Source organism: Oncorhynchus mykiss, chromosome 14 (assembly GCF_013265735.2).
Source record: "Oncorhynchus mykiss isolate Arlee chromosome 14, USDA_OmykA_1.1, whole genome shotgun sequence".
Taxonomy (NCBI): Eukaryota; Metazoa; Chordata; class Actinopteri; order Salmoniformes; family Salmonidae; genus Oncorhynchus; species Oncorhynchus mykiss.
Window position 1 is genome coordinate 17,744,432 of NC_048578.1, and position 19,928 is coordinate 17,764,359.

A 19,928-nucleotide genomic window follows, 5' to 3' on the forward strand; every position below is an offset into this window, starting at 1 on the left:
ACTCTGTAAACAAGGGCACCCTCATTGACGTCATCCTGACCAACTGGCCCTCCAAATACACCTCCGCTGTCTACAACCAGGATCTCAGCGATCACTGCCTCATTGCCTGTATCCGCTACGGAGCCGCAGTCAAACGACCACCCCTCATCACTGTCAAACGCTCCCTAAAACACTTCTGTGAGCAGGCCTTTCTAATCGACCTGGCCCGGGTATCCTGGAAGGACATTGACCTCATCCCGTCAGTTGAGGATGCCTGGTCTTTCTTTAAAAGTAACTTCCTCACCATTTTAGATAAGCATGCTCCGTTCAAAAAATGCAGAACTAAGAACAGATATAGCCCCTGGTTCACTCCAGACCTGACTGCCCTCGACCAGCACAAAAACATCCTGTGGCGGACTGCGCTAACATCGAATAGTCCCCGCGATATGCAACTGTTCAGGGAAGTCAGGAACCAATACACACAGTCAGTCAGGAAAGCTAAAGCCAACTTCTTCAGGCAGAAGTTTGCATCCTGTAGCTCCAACTCCAAAAAGTTCTGGGACACTGTGAAGTCCATGGAGAACAAGAGCACCTCCTCCCAGCTGCCCACTGCACTGAGACTAGGTAACACGGTCACCACCGATAAATCCATGATTATCGAAAACTTCAACAAGCATTTCTCAACGGCTGGCCATGCCTTCCGCCTGGCTACTCCAACCTCGGACAACAGCTCCCCCCCCCCCGCAGCTACTCGCCCAAGCCTCTCCAGGTTCTCCTTTACCCAAATCCAGATAGCAGATGTCCTGAAAGAGCTGCAAAACCTGGACCCGTACAAATCAGCTGGGCTGGACAATCTGGACCCTCTATTCCTGAAACTATCCGCCGCCATTGTCGCAACCCCTATTACCAGCCTGTTCAACCTCTCTTTCATATCGTCTGAGATCCCCAAGGATTGGAAAGCTGCCGCAGTCATCCCCCTCTTCAAAGGGGGCGACACCCTGGACCCAAACTGTTACAGACCTATATCCATCCTGCCCTGCCTATCTAAGGTTTTCGAAAGCCTAGTCAACAAACAGGTCACTGACCATCTTGAATCCCACCGTACCTTCTCCGCTGTGCAATCTGGTTTCCGAGCCGGTCACGGGTGTACCTCAGCCACGCTCAAGGTACTAAACGATATCATAACCGCCATCGATAAAAGACAGTACTGTGCAGCCGTCTTCATAGACCTTGCCAAGGCTTTCGACTCTGTCAATCACCGTATTCTTATCGGCAGACTCAGTAGCCTCGGTTTTTCGGATGACTGCCTTGCCTGGTTCACCAATTACTTTGCAGACAGAGTTCAGTGTGTCAAATCGGAGGGCATGCTGTCCGGTCCTCTGGCAGTCTCTATGGGGGTGCCACAGGGTTCAATTCTCGGGCCGACTCTTTTCTCTGTATATATCAATGATGTTTCTCATGCTGCGGGCGATTCCCTGATCCACCTCTACGCAGACGACACCATTCTATATACTTCCGGCCCGTCCTTGGACACTGTGCTATCTAACCTCCAAACGAGCTTCAATGCCATACAGCACTCCTTCCGTGGCCTCCAACTGCTCTTAAACGCTAGTAAAACCAAATGCATGCTTTTCAACCGTTCGCTGCCTGCACCCGCACGCCTGACCAGCATCACCACCCTGGATGGTTCCGACCTTGAATATGTGGACATCTATAAGTACCTAGGTGTCTGGCTAGACTCTAAACTCTCCTTCCAGACCCATATCAAACATCTCCAATCGAAAATCAAATCAAGAGTCGGCTTTCTATTCCGCAACAAAGCCTCCTTCACTCACGCCGCCAAACTTACCCTAGTAAAACTGACTATCCTACCGATCCTCGACTTCGGCGACGTCATCTACAAAATTGCTTCCAACACTCTACTCAGCAAACTGGATGCAGTTTATCACAGTGCCATCCGTTTTGTCACTAAAGCACCTTATACCACCCACCACTGCGACTTGTATGCTCTAGTCGGCTGGCCCTCGCTACATATTCGTCGCCAGACCCACTGGCTCCAGGTCATCTACAAGTCCATGCTAGGTAAAGCTCCGCCTTATCTCAGTTCACTGGTTACGATGGCAACACCCATCCGTAGCACGCGCTCCAGCAGGTGTATCTCACTGATCATCCCTAAAGCCAACACCTCATTTGGCCGCCTTTCGTTCCAGTTCTCTGCTGCCTGTGACTGGAACGAATTGCAAAAATCGCTGAAGTTGGAGACTTTTATCTCCCTCACCAACTTCAAACATCTGCTATCTGAGCAGCTAACCGATCGCTGCAGCTGTACATAGTCTATTGGTAAATAGCCCACCCATTTTCACCTACCTCACCCCCATACTGTTTTTATTTATTTATTTTTATTTTTCTGCTCTTTTGCACACCAATATCTCTACCTGTACATAACCATCTGATCATTTATCACTCCAGTGTTAATCTGCATAATTGTAATTATTTGCCTACCTCATGCCTTTTGCACACAATGTATATATAGACTCCCCTTTTTTTCTACTGTGTTATTGACTTGTTAATTGTTTACTCCATGTGTAACTCTGTGTTGTCTGTTCACACTGCTATGCCTTATCTTGGCCAGGTCGCAGTTGCAAATGAGAACTTGTTCTCAACTAGCCTACCTGGTTAAATAAAGGTGAAATAAAAAAAAAAAATAAATAGCAGAACTCACAGGGCAGGCATTCTTCCAAACTAGTTTTTGTGGTCATGAAAGTTGGAGCAACTTTGACGTCATCGCCCCCACCCTTCCCAACCAGTTATGATTCAGGGGAGACTTTCTATCTCTTCCGCTAGATGTCCTCTTTCAGTAGAGCTTTGAATCGTTCAAATCCCGCGAGAATTGACCCTATGGGAGTGAAATTAGTGCGTGCCACGAGAAAATAGGTTGTGCGTAGTGGCGCGAATTGGTCCCAGCCATTCCTTTGTTCCAGCACTCAAGAGAAGGGCAGACGATGGCCGATTGAATTGAAGTTTGTTTTGTGTGTCTAAAACATCATAAAGCTTGCTTCTGCACTTAGTTTGACCTGTTTAGTCGACATATAATATGTAATTTTGAAGTTTTGATGCGCAACTTTTCCGGACCAGAGGACGTTTTGGGTGCATTTCAGCTGATGTTATTAGCAGTAGCTAATACAAAGACGCAAGACTTGAAACCAAACAATGTATTGGGTAAGTATGAAGCCTTCCAGAACATTCTGAACGAAGACCATCGAAGGTAAGGGAATATTTATGCTGAAATCTGTGTTTCTGTTGACTCCAACATTACGTAGAAATGTAGGTTGTATCTGAGCGCCGTCTCAGCATATTGAATAGTGTGCGATTTCTGTAACGTTAAAAATAAATCTAACAAAGCGGTTGCATAAAGAAGCAGTGTATCTTTCTAACTATATGTAGAACATGTATATTTAGTAAAAGTTTATGATGTCTATTTACGTTATCTTGCCGCGCTACCTAGATTTCCTGCGGGCATTTTTGAGTAATTTCTGAACGTGAACTCACTGTAAATGGACATTTATGGATATAAATGGCATATTATTTTTTTAAAAAAAATGTACTGTGTAACATGTCCTATTACTGTCATCTGATGAAGATTTTCAAAAGGTTAGTGAACGATTTATTTTTTAATCCTGCGTTTGTTGATTGCATGTTTTGGCTATTCAAATGAGCTGTGTCTGGTGGTGGTTTGACATATATATGTGCTATGTTTTCGCCGTAAAACATTTTAGAAATCTGACTTGCTGGCTAGATGAACAAGGTGTTTATCTTTCATTTGAGCTGTTGGACTTGTTAATGTGTGGAGGTTAAATATTTTTCAGAATATTTTTGCGTTCCATGCGCCACCGTTTCAGCTGAACGTGGGAGGGTTGATTCCCAATTGGGAACCAATATCTTAGACAGAGACTTATTGCAGGTTTAAATATATGCAGGTTTAAAAATATATACTTCTGTGTATTGATTTTAAGAAAGGCATTGATGTTTATGGTTAGGTACACATTGGAGCAACGACAGTCCTTTTTCACAAATACGCCCGCATCGATTATATGCAACGCAGGACACGCTAGATAAACTAGTAATATCATCAACCATGTGTAGTTAACTAGTGATTATGATTGATTGATTGTTTTTTATAAGATAAGTTTAATGCTAGCTAGCAACTTACCTTGGCTTACTGCATTCGCGTAACAGACAGGCTCCTCATGGAGTGCAATGTAATCAGGTGGTTAGAGCGTTGGCCTAGTTAACTGTAAGGTTGCAAGATTGAATCCCCGAGCTGACAAGGTAAAAATCTGTCGTTCTGCCCCTGAACAAAGCAGTTAATCCACCGTTCCTAGGCCGTCATTGAAAATAAGAATGTGTTCCTAACTGACTTGCCTAGTTAAATAAAGATTAAATAAAGGTGTAAAAAAATTATAATAATCGTCCAAATCAGTGTCCAATAATATTCTGTTTGTTATGAAAACTTGAAATCGGCCTTAATTAAACGGCCATTCAGATTAATCGGTCGACCTCTAGTCATAAGCATATATTATATCTCTTTATGCTTATGATCTTACTTGCATATTCCGTCCTCTGAGTCTTCCAGGCCGAATCTCTCGTCGAAGGACAAGTGGATTCTCATGTTGTCACTGGAGGCCATCAGTCTCCAGACCAGCATGGTACTCCTGGGGTAGGTAAATGGGAAGTCTGGACTATGGATCATTCCCTCTCCTACGACTGTGATTATCTTCTCATGCTGGAAATCTTGGACACCTTGGAAAAATTGTTGGGAAATGAGAATGTTACTTTTATGTTATATTTACATTGGTAGAAGAGTTGTTTCAGAGAAGATGAGTGTGTAAAGATGAACAGTAATGGTCAACTTCATCCCTGCTGGGGTTGTAATTGTGGTTTTATTTAAGATTTTGGCCATTTCAGGACACATGGTAGAAAACCTACTGATACAGAAGGCTAAGATAAAAAATGCATATACAATAACTGTTTTTGGATGGCCATTTATTGGAATAGTAAAATACCATACTTAAAATAATAAACCTTGTATTCATGTGTAAATGGTAAGTGCAATGGGGTGGAAGCGTCATTACCTCCATTATAATACATTACCACAGAAAAACCTCCAATATAATACATTACCACAGATAAATCTCCAATCTAATACATTACCACAGAAAAACCTCCAATATAATACATTACCACAGAAAAAACTCCAATATAATACATTACCACAGAAAAACCTCCAATATAATACATTACCACAGAAAAACCTCCAATCTAATACATTACCACAGAAAAACCTCCAATATAATACATTACCACAGAAAAACCTCCAATATAATACAATAATACCACAGAAAAAACTCCAATATAATACATTACCACAGAAAAAACTCCAATATAATACAATATTACCAGAGAAAAAAAGACATGAGAAAATGAATAAAATGAATATCTCTGAGGAAAAAGGAAGAATGCAATGACTGTTCTGCCATGCTAAATATGCGAACACCGAACAGATAATTAATAATTTATTACATAGAGGCTACCAGCTAAATAGCTTTTTTATGGAATATTGATCGTCAGAGACTGATAATATTAAAAAGTAATACATGGGAGTAATAAAAGTATAACTTAATGAATGGTTATGAGAACTCTTTATTGAAATGCGGAGACCACGGTTTTATGTTCTGCTAACGCAGCCAACTGTTTCAGAGAGTTGCTGTGGATAATGAAATGATCCTTGAAGGAATCATCACACACTAAGTTTTTACTCGCAACAGGTTGGTTCGGGCCAGTAGCGGCCCAAGTAGGTAACAAGGGAAGAAACATTGAACATGTAAGGCCTGTTTGCAATGTACAGTAATGCACACTATAGTCTCAATCTGACAAGGGAAATCACAGTAAATTGTATTCTTTTATCTACTTTTGTTAGTAGAAAAACTGCTACAACATTGATTACAAACACTGAAGCAGGGTGACTTATGATAAGGGCCTTCATACTGTATTTGAGTGGGCCAATGTTTGTTCTAGTTTGCCCTGCGGTATAGTAAAGCATTCGTCCACTGCCCCTGCCTAAACAGAGAATATCAACTATTAGACTATTTATTTAGTCAAGTAAAATTTTGCCTGAACACTCTCCCGTTTGACAAAAGATGAAGTGTTGTTACAAGCAGCACCTGTGTCCTTCCCTGTAGGGGCAGAGTATTTGAGTGAATTTTTACAACCAGAGCAGAAAACAACAACAACAACCTCAAAGCACCTTTCTAACACAGACACTATAATTTCCGCAAATCTCTTGCCGCTGTCAGCTGTGATGCCGCATCTCGTCTCCATAAACTCCTGGAAGGAAGTTTGTTGGACACGGGGGCCATTAAAATGGAAGGCAGCGCTGTGGGTTTTTAACAAGCTCCCTACGCCGGTTGCCCCCGGGACCTGCGGCCAAGGGGTCTTAAATCAAACCCCTCCCGCCGCACCCCTACGTTCCCCTCTCCATCAGGGCCTGTCACCTCCAGGAGAATACACTGCCTATAAACTGTCTCTCTGTCTGCTGCCCCACCGGTCCATAATATACTGACTGCGTCCCACCTGAGCCCCCATCAAGACAACAATAGCGAGCTGAACCAATCTCCTAGGAAACAGTGTTATGATGTCACAAACAGATTTATAAACAGACAGCCTTGGGAAATAAGAGGAAGGGAAGCTTTTACTGATGAACAATTGGATTTCAATTGTGCATTAAAATGTTCTAATCAAGAGTCAGGTAAAGCCAGAGGGAGACAGACAGCACCATGATGTGAACATATCCAAGAGTCACAAATCATACATCTTGCTGTCCTAGTATGATTTGACAAGGAATGATACATTCTGCATCGGTAACACAGGCGTTTCTGCTGGTGTCATTGAGACCCCACAGATACCTCTTACAGGGGAAATAGCAGGGTGTTAATAGTCTTGCTCAAGGAATGTGCCATTGGAAGTTTCTTAGTGGATGAAATGGATGTGTAACCATTTTGTGGCACTGTATGTGGAGGCATTTGCACTTTAGGGCACATTGAGTTGAATTACTCTTTATTTTGCCGTATATTTTTAAGAGAGGAGAGTGCCTCATGTCTGGCAAGCGTGATTCATGTCCTGCTCATTTGCTTTTGATAGAAACAAAAACACAGGCCATGCTAAGTTTGCCACGAGTGCCGACTGCGCTGGCTCTGGACAATCTCAAAGAATGATTCAATGTCAACCCCAAAATCGTGTTCGGAGAGTCCAAAGACAACATTGCTGACCGAGGGAGTGGTCGACAGAGAGACACTGTGTGTAAGAGTCTGATCCAAGATCCAACTAGCTTTGATCCACTTTAATACAGGTTTACAACAATATCTGTGTAGATGACAGCCACAGTCCGTTCCTCTGGCACAAAATACTGCACTGTCGATCACAAATATGAGATGTATAATGGTGATGACACCGCTTGGTGAGATAACACTTACATCAGGCTCTGTCCAAAAGACTTTGATGTTTTTATTTAGGTTTGGTGGCAGGCCAGCTAGGAGAGAGAGCGACACAAATAATAACACGGTAGCACGTCAAAACATTTCTCAATCAAACTGCTTCGAAAAATCTTTGCTTCCAACACCAACCACAGTGAGTAAAAAGAAAAGCCAACTTGTTTGGGAAAACGAGCTGTTGCGGCAAGATGATTCTTGCACTCCCCCGGAGATAGAAAAATAGCATTTTTTGTGCAACATCATCCCACACAAAATGGTCTATTACCCTTCAGGCAGTATTTCATGGCTGTACACCTCATATACACCTCTTCCAGAAGATAAAACACTATGTTCTCAGTCAGAGATAAACCGATCATACTTGTTGCTTCAGCCAACTTTTCTTTGATGTCTTTGATGTCCATAAAAAGTTTGATAGCTCTTTTCATCTGGCGGTGCAAGTAACGGCAGCACCGGGCACAATTGATTGACTGCTCGCTTGCTATTCATTGGCTGGCAGGGCCTCTAACGGCTATAGAAGCAACAAGTGGATAGGCCCTTTAATGCTATTAAGCCTAGGCCTTCCATCACAATGGCATGTCTTTAATTACCTTCCTATTATATTACAGTGTGGGGAACACAGAGGCTCATAAAGTACATAATGATTAATGGGAAAATATGTGTCCTTTAACACACAACCTTAGATATACAGTAGATGTGGACATGTGGCACAGTAAGCATAGTAGGATACACATGGTTTTAATGTAGGTTGAGCGAACAACCAACCCCATGAAAAACATACTTGGTACAATTATAAATAGACATGTGCATTTGGGAACCATTCCCAAACATAATTCCTCTGGGAAAAAATCTGTTAAACGCTGAATGGAATGCCTGTTTAATAAGACTGTAATTAAGGGTAGAAATGTCAAAGGAAAATCTGGCCTCACTGTCGTTGAGAGGGGGGAAATGGATATAGAAAATAGAGGTTAGGCCTTGATGAAAAGGTTTTTAGACACGTGGGGAGAAAAAGTGATATGCTACTCTATCCACAAAACAAAAAAGGATATTATGTTGCATGTTGAACTTTTAAAAACCACAGTCTGATACACCATACAAATCAAGTTCTATTTGCATGTGAAAATGTCATGGGATGCATTTGGCGATAACCCACTGATGGTACAGTTACAGTGTGTCTTTACTATAATACATGGGGAAGAGGATATCTCTTCTGTCATGGGTCTTTGTGTTAAAATATGAACTAGACCAATTTTGTTGATCCTCTGTATTTTATTGCCAGATTCCACTTGCACAAACCCTTTCTTTGATTACAGTACAGTATGAGATTACAAACCATCTATCTTTTACATACCTACATTCAACCTCCATTTTCATTACTTTCTCAGAAATAATACAACTTTCATACGTCGCCCTTTCAACTTTTCCATTAACTGACCCTTGTTTAGCCACATGGTCCAGTGTTTTCCCTATATGCATTTAGCACCAGAGCTAGATGGTCAAATGTTTTCAGTGTAAACTTAAAAACGACTCAAATATCAAAAACATATATTTTTGATAAAATCATCTTTGAGAATAATCACCAAAATAAGAACTAGACAGAGGAAGAATCTGAAATTTCAAAAATGGCATGGCATGGGGTCCCCATTGATTTTATTATAATGATTGAGTCACTCAGATAGCTTAAGAACAAAACATAAGTCATGGCAAAATGTGTATAATTGTAGGAAATGTTCTTTGAAACTGTAAAATGTTCTCTCTGTCCCAAAGTGTAAAATTGCAGGCAATTTGCTTTAAAACGGCAACATTGTCTCTGTGGCCAAGAGGAGGGTCTCTAAAACCGTGCCACACCCCCTTCCCACAATGCTAAGTTTGCCACCGCTGCTGGGGGAAACACTGTGGTCCTCTAGGTCTGTCTTTTTCTGGGTGAAATCCAGACTTCCAGATGACCTCACTCTCCAGGTTAACCAATGTCACATAATGATCTGAGGGTTGTCCCCGGAGAGAATTACCTCAAACCTGACTTTTCCTTGACCCACTTTTATTTTTTCTCCTGCGAGGAAAGTGTAACCACGATTAAGGGAGGATATGAGTTTGAATAAATAGGCCTATACAGTGCTACCATTGTGCTTTGTTCACACGTTACTGGGTAAACCATTCTGATCTATGCTACCGCTGTTAAACATTAACCTTTCCATGCCCAAAACAGATGACAGTGAGTGAGTGCTCACATGAACACGCATATTGAGAGAAATAGAGGGACGCCCACATCCACAATTACCCACAGTCATATTCCACAACACTCATGCATGAATGCTCAATCACACTCAGGAGCATGCACATACATATGCAAACACACAAACACACAAACATACACACACACACAATATGAAAAGGCAGCCTGTGGGCTTGCTGTATGTGTCCTATCATAGTGGAATAACAAAACCTCCTCTGGCTTTGCTGTAACATTACAAAATGATCATGTTTTCATTGTTATATCATAAATGTGTCACATTACAGAAACCCTGTAGCAATGAGCTAATCTAACAGACATGTGGTGTAATATACGTCAGACATAACTTTTGTTCCCCTAATAGACCAGCACTATTCATGTCAGACCACAAAACACCTCAACTCCCACAAAACGGTTAGCATTCTACTCCAAGTTTAATGGAAGGTTCTCAGAGGTTACAGTAATAATTCTCCATTCCAGTTGGCACTGGTTAGAGGTAAACTGTATCTAATTGCTATGGATTGCATTGACATGAGGGTCACGCCTGTTAAGCGGACAAAATATCATTTTCACATGAAACAGCAAAAATCGGACAATTCAACACTGTGCCACCTGCGCCCTCGACTGTCTCGCTTCGGTCTCCGACGTCAAGCCTGAGTGGCCATGGCAGTTATTTCCCTTCCTATAAAACAACACGAGAACCATCAGGGCACTGAATCAAAATCGTTTTTATTTTACCCGCGTTACCCGCTAATCAAAAGTCGCTATGAGTCCCTAAACAACAGTGTCCAAGCCGCTTTGCTCAGGTGATGAAACAATACCCAACAATGAATTCTTGTTTTTTCTTCCTGCTTTCAGGCCAAAGCAATGGCTTGCACATCTGTTGCTTATTACATCTTAGGGGTGGTTAGTACAGGTGCAGTAAATTCCAGGCCTTGCTTTGGGATATTTATTGCCTTTGGGTTTAAAGTCGGTCAGACAAAAAGTCGCTGAAACACGGCATGAGATTTTTTCATGCCATTAAAAAATAATTTGGCTGCATGAGACCACTGCCTTCTGTAACGATTCAATCTGCCGGGCATATGCTCCTGTATGAGACTAAACATGAAGCGTGATGGCTTTGACACCTGAAATCCCTGGAGAGGTCACTGATGCTACTGTGACGGCTGGTGAGGAAGGGATGACAGAGGACTGCAAGCTGGCTGAGCCACGGCACTGTCTTGTGTGTGTGTTATACTGCAGATGTGTGTTTGCAGTTTGTAGGTGAGTGTATTTGTGTTGGTTTTAGTCTTCAAAAGGCATCCTTCTGTGAATCGTGTCAGTCATATACTGACTATGTCTTATAACATATAAACCACTATAGCTAGTGTCGAAGACAAAATCAATGGTAAAAATCACTGAGATTTGATTGACAGAATGACTAAAACCTTTGACTCCCTACCAGGGGAGGAGGAAATCTCACCCATCTACCCCAGAGGATATGTACTTCCCCTCGGGTCCTCTGTCCATCACAGCATGGGACCAGGAGTGGCCCTTTGTTAGCGTGTCCTGCTGAAGCATGGCAAAACATCCGCGGACGCTATCGGATGGCTCAACCAGATACCACCCAACCTGACAGCAGGCATGTGTAACTGGGTGGAGATGGCTACTGGCATATTCATGTTTCTGTTTCCAGAGTTCTTGAGACACTTTAACTCTTCCGAACTTATCAGATCACTTTCCATCTCTTTCTGTCCTTCTCTCTCTTTCAAGCACATGGGAAGAGTTCTAATGCAGGGCAGTCCAACTGTGAAGCTTGTGAAAATGCCATGCAGTATCACTTTTACAACTTGATGAGTCTATCTTTGACTTCAGTCCAACTGTTGCCTTGAGGGTACACTGTAGAGCTGTTGGAAACATGGACAGATTGTAAACCTGGCTCTTTATTTTTTCACATCTTTCTAGTGGACAGATATAGAATATTTGGCAAGTTTACAGGGACCATGTTCGTGCACTTGATGTACACAGTTTGAGGAAATATCAATACATTTTTATTTTAATGGGATGCCTGTAGCTATGTATTAGGGATTCCTCAAATTGGCATCCAAAATCTATGATGGGGGACATTTGGATAGAACAATCAGAATGAGTTTGAGGAAATCTGGGTTGAACAATTGGATTGCCTGCAAACCCTCCAGGTATTCCAGGCAAAATCAAATCAAATCAAATTGTATTGGTCACATACACATGGTTAGCAAATGTTAATGCTTGTGACAGTATTGCATAGCACAGTATTGCTATGGCAGCCTAAGAGCTCTGAAATATTGATTGATTCACATTAAATTCACATGAATACAGGCAGGCATTTTTTTTGTTATGGCTCAGAAACACATACCCCTGGGTAAGACATATGAAACACGCAGGCTCAAACAGGGCTTTAGAAGTGGGGGCCACTGCAGGATTTGCATTACTTGGAGTAATAAAGGTGCATAATCTATAAATCTCTGTAACAAATCGCTCAGTTTAAAGGCATGGTCCTGAGAGAAACAAACGTCATTTGAACATTAACCGCAATTTGTTGAACGTTAGCCGAGGTGATGAGGTATTCTTCTACACACACCCTGTCAGCGTGTGTGTGAGAGCGTGTGAGCACGTGCATTTGTGTGGAAATGAGACACACCAAATCTAAATTGAACTCTTTCGACACTTCGGCTCTTGCCATTCCAGTGACTGAATCGTAGAGACGTAGGATCTTTATTTGATCACCCTGTTGCAGAAGAACTTGTAAAACCTATAGTATATCTAAGGTTTAAAAAGGCTTCTGCTGTTTGTAATTTCTACTTTGAAATGACAGATTTTCCATTATAATCCCTACAAAAATCATCCAGTGATTATAATAATTTGCTTTTGTTGCAGCAGGGTTATTTTGCTATTGTAGCATACTGGCTCAAATTAAGATCCTACATCTGTATGCCACACAGGGGCTCTGCTCCGGTTACAAATGGTCCCTGTCCCTCAACAATTTGAGCAAGCCTCTAATTAGTGCAGACACTCATGTCTGGCCTCTTCAAAAAGAAGATCAGGTGTCGCTCCAACCGCCTCACTAATACTTTCACTACAGGATTTATATTTGTGTGCAGGCAACAGCTTGACCCCTTGGAATCTGACCCTTGACCCCTGGGTCTGCACTTAGACATGACATCACCTGTGTGCCAACCATCACAGAGAAGCACAAGCTGCTATCTTATCAATCCCACAGAATGGCTTCTTTTGTATTTAAGACTCATCTAGTGAATAACAATTATGCTCATCTTTCTGACAGCGTTAAGCTGTTAGATACGAATGAAAAGTTGAACGTTTTCATAGTCTTTCCAAAAATACTTCTGCTGGGAGTGAAAGCGACAGCCTGCGAACTGTAACCAGCTCTCACAATTAAACATATATTTTGTGGGTCACTATCAAAGCTGAGATCTGTAGCTTGTTGGCTAAATCAAAGGCAGTCTAATTATCCAGAAAAGTAAAACAACCACTGCCATTGTTGGAGGGCCAGATTTGCCTTAATTTCTGCATTAGCCGTCAAAATGAGTAGATATCAAAGATAATTATTGTTTCACAGTAGACGTAATAGGTTAGGAGGAGAATGGGAGGTTCGAGACGTGTCTTACAAACACTGGAAGACAAGCCTAACCCTCTGTCTGGCTCAACACCAGCCCGTTGACAGACAGGCCAAATCTTTTTTAAAGTTCTCTCCACAGCTGTGAGGTCTTATGACGGAGGCTGCTCCGGGCCCCTTTGTAGTCACATCTGTTGAAACGGACAGCTGGATGTTTGGAGTAAATTACAGTTTTATCTGCGCAGGCCATATTGGTACACAGCTTGACTCAAGATCCACATACTGCTATTTAAGGCTGATTAGAAATCCAGGTTGTTTGATAGAGATGGAGACTGAAGACAGAATGGCGATCATAGTCCCACTTTGCACATAGCAGCTCTTTAGACCCAAAAACAGAACACTAAATTCGCAATGACCACCTTGAAATAGTTCCACAGTGGAGGTCTTGATAAAGTGTGAAGTTAACGTATAAGAGAGGTGGGGCGAACCTTTGAGATTCTTTTAACACAGAAAGTGCCCAACTCTGGGCTGGTAACTAATTGGTTGGCTATTTCTCCGGTTGCAGCTTGGACAATACCCACATTCACACTCCACAGAGAGCCTCAGCTTCACACATGTTCCTCCCACAGTCTATTACTTGTAATCTTAGTTTATAAATGAAAAGCTCTACTTGTAACTTCTCACGAAAGACCACACTGATTTCATTTGCCTACGTCATGAAGCCACCTACAGCAGCCGGAGACTGAAAAGTTGGGCGGTACATCATTTATTTTTTTTATGAGAAACCCTTTAATAAAAACAAGAACTTATGAGCAACCCTTTAATAAGCTTGGAGATATGCAAGTGAAGCTGGGCAAAGCTTTTCAAAAGGTCTAATGTGATATTCAGCAGTGGAAAATTGAGTAAATAATCCTAGACAGGAAAAGGGTGACAAGCACCGAAGAACATTTTAATCTGGGCAATTAAAAACAAAATGTTATGGCTCTGCTTTTTTCTCCGAGATCTATATCTTTTAGAGGGTTACCCTCTACTTCTAATTAATGTCTGCCCCACCAGGCTCCCATAACCCAGAGTCCAGCTGTCTGGGGAAGGGAAGCAGCAGTGGGGATCGAATGGCCTGAGAGAGCCCAAGGTAATGAAAGTAGGTAGTCAGCCGATTACTTTCCATTGCCTGAGAGCCAAAACTCTATGCCTTACTAAATATGGACATGTGTGTTTGTGCAATTTTCCAATTACTTTCAACTTGGCATATCTTGGTTTTGTAAAGCCAAGTGTATTTGTACCTGGTTATTTAGAGTAGTTGACCTAAGTAGCAATTTGAGGGTTACAAAATGGAAAGTAATGTATATTAGTGCAAAAGTCTGCAAGGGGCACTTACTTAATTCCTGCAGGTGAGTAAGTAAGTTGGTTTCTGTATACTCAGCAGCTCAGAGCAGTAATCATGACCCCCTGATAAAATCATAGTGTGGTCAGATGACCGATGTTTTAACTACAGAACATGACCCTTCATTAGTCTCTAGTGGTTAGAACGTTGGGCCAGTAACCGAAAGGTTGCTGGATCGAATCCCTGAGCTGACAAGGTAAAAATGTGTCGTTCTGCCCCTGAGCAAGGCAGTTAACCCACTGTTCCCCAGGCGCCGAAGACATGGATGTCGATTAAGGCAGGCCCCCGCACCTCTCTGATTCACAGGGGTTGGGTTAAATGTGGAGGACACATTTCAGGTGAATGCATTCAGTTGTACAACTGAATAGGTATCCACCTTTCCCTACAGTACATTAGCCTTCATTAGTCCCTAAAGTACAGCACATTATCCTTCATTAGTCTCTACAATACAGTACATTACCCTTCATTACTCTCTACAGTACATTACCCTTCATTAGTCCCTACAGTACAATACCCTCCATTAATCCCTACAGTACAGCACATGACCCTTTATTAGTACCAACAGTACAGTGATTAGTGCTTTTTAAGGTCGGTTCAGTTCCGGTTCAATTTTTTTTGTTGTTAAATATCACAGTCTTTGTTTTCAGTTTCAATTATTTGTTTTTACATGAAATGCATTATGCATTATGCGGGTTGAATGCTGTAAAAACACAGAATAAAACAATGAAAAAGTATCATGATGGTAGTGACTGCCATTACTGCTTATCACTTATTAACCATCATTTATTTACATTACTCTACTTTAATAAAATATTTCAATTGTGTATATTACATTAGTTTTATTTTATGACTGATTATTTAATCCCAAATCAACATCTCCCTCTATAGAGCTGCTGGTTATGCGGTCTGAAAATCACAATTTTTGTAGTTTTTCAAAGTAAATAACGGATACTTTTATGACTGCTGAATAACAACCATCAAATCACTTAAATCATGTATTTTCAGGTAGAGATACCTCGCGAAGCAACTGCTCTCTATCCCTCTCAATCATTATTCTCTCCCTATCCATGTCTGCTACACACCGACTGGTCACAATTGATTATGGTCATTGTAGTTAATTACCACGATTAATTCACTAAACAATGTAGAAAATTGGCCGGTTGGAAACTACAATTCCCTACTACATCGCACAGTTCGTGCTTGATCTAATTTATCTATAGAGACATTGTGCGTTCAGCTCACAGAAAAAAAATAACTGAATGGAATTCAAATAATTTAACAGACATCGGTCAATTAGTTTTATTAAATCATACAAATAACCAAAATGTTGGTTAATTGCTCAGCACTAAGCACATTACCCTTCATTAGTCCCTACAGTACAGTACATTACCCTTCATTACACCTCAAAGATCAACACATATGGCCTTTCTGAGCTATGGCCCTTCTGAGCTATATACAGTGCCTTGCGAAAGTATTCAGCCCCCTTGAACTTTGCGACCTTTTGCCACATTTCAGGCTTCAAACATAAAGATATAAAACTGTATTTTTTTGTGAAGAATCAACAACAAGTGGGACACAATCATGAAGTGGAACGACATTTATTGGATATTTCAAACTTTTTAACAAATCAAAAACTGAAAAATTGGGCGTGCAAAATTATTCAGCCCCCTTACGTTAATACTTTGTAGCGCCACCTTTTGCTGCGATTACAGCTGTGAGTTGCTTGGGGTATGTCTCTATCAGTTTTGCACATCGAGAGACTGACATTTTTTCCCATTCCTCCTTGCAAAACAGCTCGAGCTCAGTGAGGTTGGATGGAGAGCATTTATGAACAGCAGTTTTCAGTTCTTTCCACAGATTCTCGATTGGATTCAGGTCTGGACTTTGACTTGGCCATTCTAACACCTGGATATGTTTATTTTTGAACCATTCCATTGTAGATTTTGCTTTATGTTTTGGATTATTGTCTTGTTGGAAGACAAATCTCCGTCCCAGTCTCAGGTCTTTTACAGACTCCATCAGGTTTTCTTCCAGAATGGTCCTGTATTTGGCTCCATCCATCTTCCCATCAATTTTAACCATCTTCCCTGTCCCTGCTGAAGAAAAGCAGGCCCAAACCATGATGCTGCCACCACCATGTTTGACAGTGGGGATGGTGTGTTCAGCTGTGTTGCTTTTACGCCAAACATAACGTTTTGCATTGTTGCCAAAAAGTTCAATTTTGGTTTCATCTGACCAGAGCACCTTCTTCCACATGTTTGGTGTGTCTCCCAGGTAGCTTGTGGCAAACTTTAAGCAACACTTTTTATGGATATCTTTAAGAAATGGCTTTCTTCTTGCAACTCTTCCATAAAGGCCAGATTTGTGCAATATACGACTGATTGTTGTCCTATGGACAGAGTCTCCCACCTCAGCTGTAGATCTCTGCAGTTCATCCAGAGTGATCATGGGCCTCTTGGCTGCATCTCTGATCAGTCTTCTCCTTGTATGAGCTGAAAGTTTAGAGGGACGGCCAGGTCTTGGTAGATTTGCAGTGGTCTGATACTCCTTCTATTTCAACATTATCGCTTGCACAGTGCTCCTTGGGATGTTTAAAGCTTGGGAAATCTTTTTGTATCCAAATCCGGCTTGAAACTTCTTCACAACAGTATCTCGGACCTGCCTGGTGTGTTCCTTGTTCTTCATGATGCTCTCTGCGCTTTTAACGGACCTCTGAGACTATCACAGTGCAGGTGCATTTATACGGAGACTTGATTACACACAGGTGGATTGTATTTATCATAATTAGTCATTTAGGTCAACATTGGATCATTCAGAGATCCTCACTGAACTTCTGGATAGAGTTTGCTGCACTGAAAGTAAAGGGGCTGAATAATTTTGCACGCCCAATTTTTCAGTTTTTGATTTGTTAAAAAAGTTTGAAATATCCAATAAATGTCGTTCCACTTCATGATTGTGTCCCTCTTGTTGTTGATTCTTCACAAAAAAATACAGTTTTATATCTTTATGTTTGAAGCTTGAAATGTGACAAAATGTCGCAAAGTTCAAGGGGGCCGAATACTTTCGCAAGGCACTGTATATACAGTTGAAGTCGGAAGTTTACAAACACCTTAGCGAGAAAATTCTCTGTTTTAGGTCAGTTAGGATCATCACTTTATTTTAAGAATGTGAAATGTCAGAATAATAGTAGAGACAATGATTTATTTCAGATGTTCTATCTTTCATCACATTCCCAGTGGGTCAGAAGTTTACATACAATCAATTAGTATTTGGTAGCATTGACTTTAAATTGTTTAACTTGGGTGAAATGTTTCAGGTAGCCTTCCACAAGCTTCCCACAATAAGTTGGGTGAATTTTGGCCCATTCCTCCTGACAGAGCTGGTGTAACTGACTCAGGTTTGTAGGCCTCCTTGCTCGCACACGCTTTTTCAGTTCTGGCAACAAATGTTCTATAGGATTGAGGTCATGGTCCCATGGTGTTTATACTTGAGTATTATTGTTTGGACAGATGAACGTGGTACCTTCAGGCATTTGGAAATTGCTCCCAAGGATGAACCAAATTTGTGGAGGTCTTGTCTGATTTCTTTAAATTTTCCCATGGTGTCAAGCAAAGAGACACTGAAATTGAAGGTAGGCCTTGATATACATCCAGAGATACACCTCCAATTGACTCAAATAGTGTCAAATAGCCTATCAGAAGCTTCTAAATTGATTACATTTTATGAATTTTTCCAAGCTGTTTAAAGTCACAGTCAACGTGCATGTAAACATCTGACCGACTGGAATTGTGATGCAATGAGTGAAATAATCTGTCTGTAAGCAATTGTTGGAAAAATTACTTGTGTCATGCACAAAGTAGATGTCCTAACTGACTTGCCAAAACTATAGTTTGTTAACAATAAATTTGTGAAGAGGTTGAAAAACTAGTTTTAATGACTCCAACCTAAGTGTATGTAAACCTCCAACTTCAACTATATATATATATGTATATATATATATATATACATACAGTTGAAGTTGGAGGTTTACATACACTTAGGTTGGAGTCATTAAAACTAGTTTTTCAACCTCTCCACAAATGTATATATACACACACCCACACACACACAGTACCAGTCAAAGGTTTGGACACACCGACTCATTTCAGGTTTCTTCTTTATTTTACTATTTTGGCATTCTCTCAGACAGCTTCACCTGGAATGCTTTGCCAACAGTCTTGAAGGAGCTTCCACATATTCTGAGCACTTGTTGGCTGCTTTTCCTTCACTCTAGGATCCAACTCATCCCAAATCATCTCAATTGGGTTGAGGTCGGGTGACTGTGGAGGCCAGGTCATCTGAAGCAGCACTCCATCACTCTCCTCCTTGGTCAAATAGCACTTACACAGCCTGGAGGTGTGTTGGGTCATTGTCCTGTTGAAAAACAAATGATAGTTCCACTAAGCGCAAACCAGATGCGATGGCGTATTGCTGCAGATTGCTTTGGTAGCCACACTGGTTAAGTGTCCCTTGAATTCTAAATAAATTACTGACAGTGTCACCATCATAGAAGCATCACACCTCCTCCATGCTTCACGGTGTGAACCACACAAGCCGAGATCATCCGTTCACCTACTCTACGTCTTACAAAGACAAAGACGGTTGGAACCAAAAATCTCAAATATGGACTCATCAGACCAAAGGACAGATTTCCACCAGTCTAATGTTCATTGCTCGTGTTTCTTGGCCCATGCAAGTCTCTTCTTATTATCGGTGTCATTTAGTAGTGGTTTCTTTGCAGCAACTTGACCATAAGTGCCTGTTTTACACAGTATCCTCTGAACAGTTGATGTTGAGATGTGTCTGTTACTAGAACTCTGTGAAGCATTTATTTGGACTGTTGTCTATTTGATCTGTTCTTGCAGTTATATGGACTTTTACCAAATAAGGTTATCTTCTGTATACCACCCCTACCTTGTCACAACACAAATGATTGGCTCAAACTTTTTAAGAAGGAAATACATTCCACAAATTAACTTTTAACAAGGCACACCTGTTAATTAAAATGCATTCCAGTTCACTACCTCATGAAGCTGGTTGAGAGAATGCCAAGAGTGTGCAAAGCTACTATTATTCAAAGCTACTTTGAATAATCTCAAATATTAAATATATTTTGATTTGCTTAACACTTTTTTACTACATGATATGTGTTATTTCATA

The 19,928-nt window shown here is 41.2% G+C and overlaps 1 protein-coding gene across 1 annotated transcript in view; it reads right to left on the reverse strand.

Annotated features, from left to right (window-relative positions):
• LOC110488931 (platelet-derived growth factor C) overlaps nt 1-19,928 on the reverse strand; it is a 73,526-nt gene that overhangs the window by 40,360 nt on the left and 13,238 nt on the right. Inside the window, exon 2 of the mRNA XM_021561406.2 lies at nt 4,584-4,779. Coding sequence (XP_021417081.1) covers nt 4,584-4,779 — 196 coding nt within the window. The remainder of the gene's footprint in view (nt 1-4,583; nt 4,780-19,928) is intronic.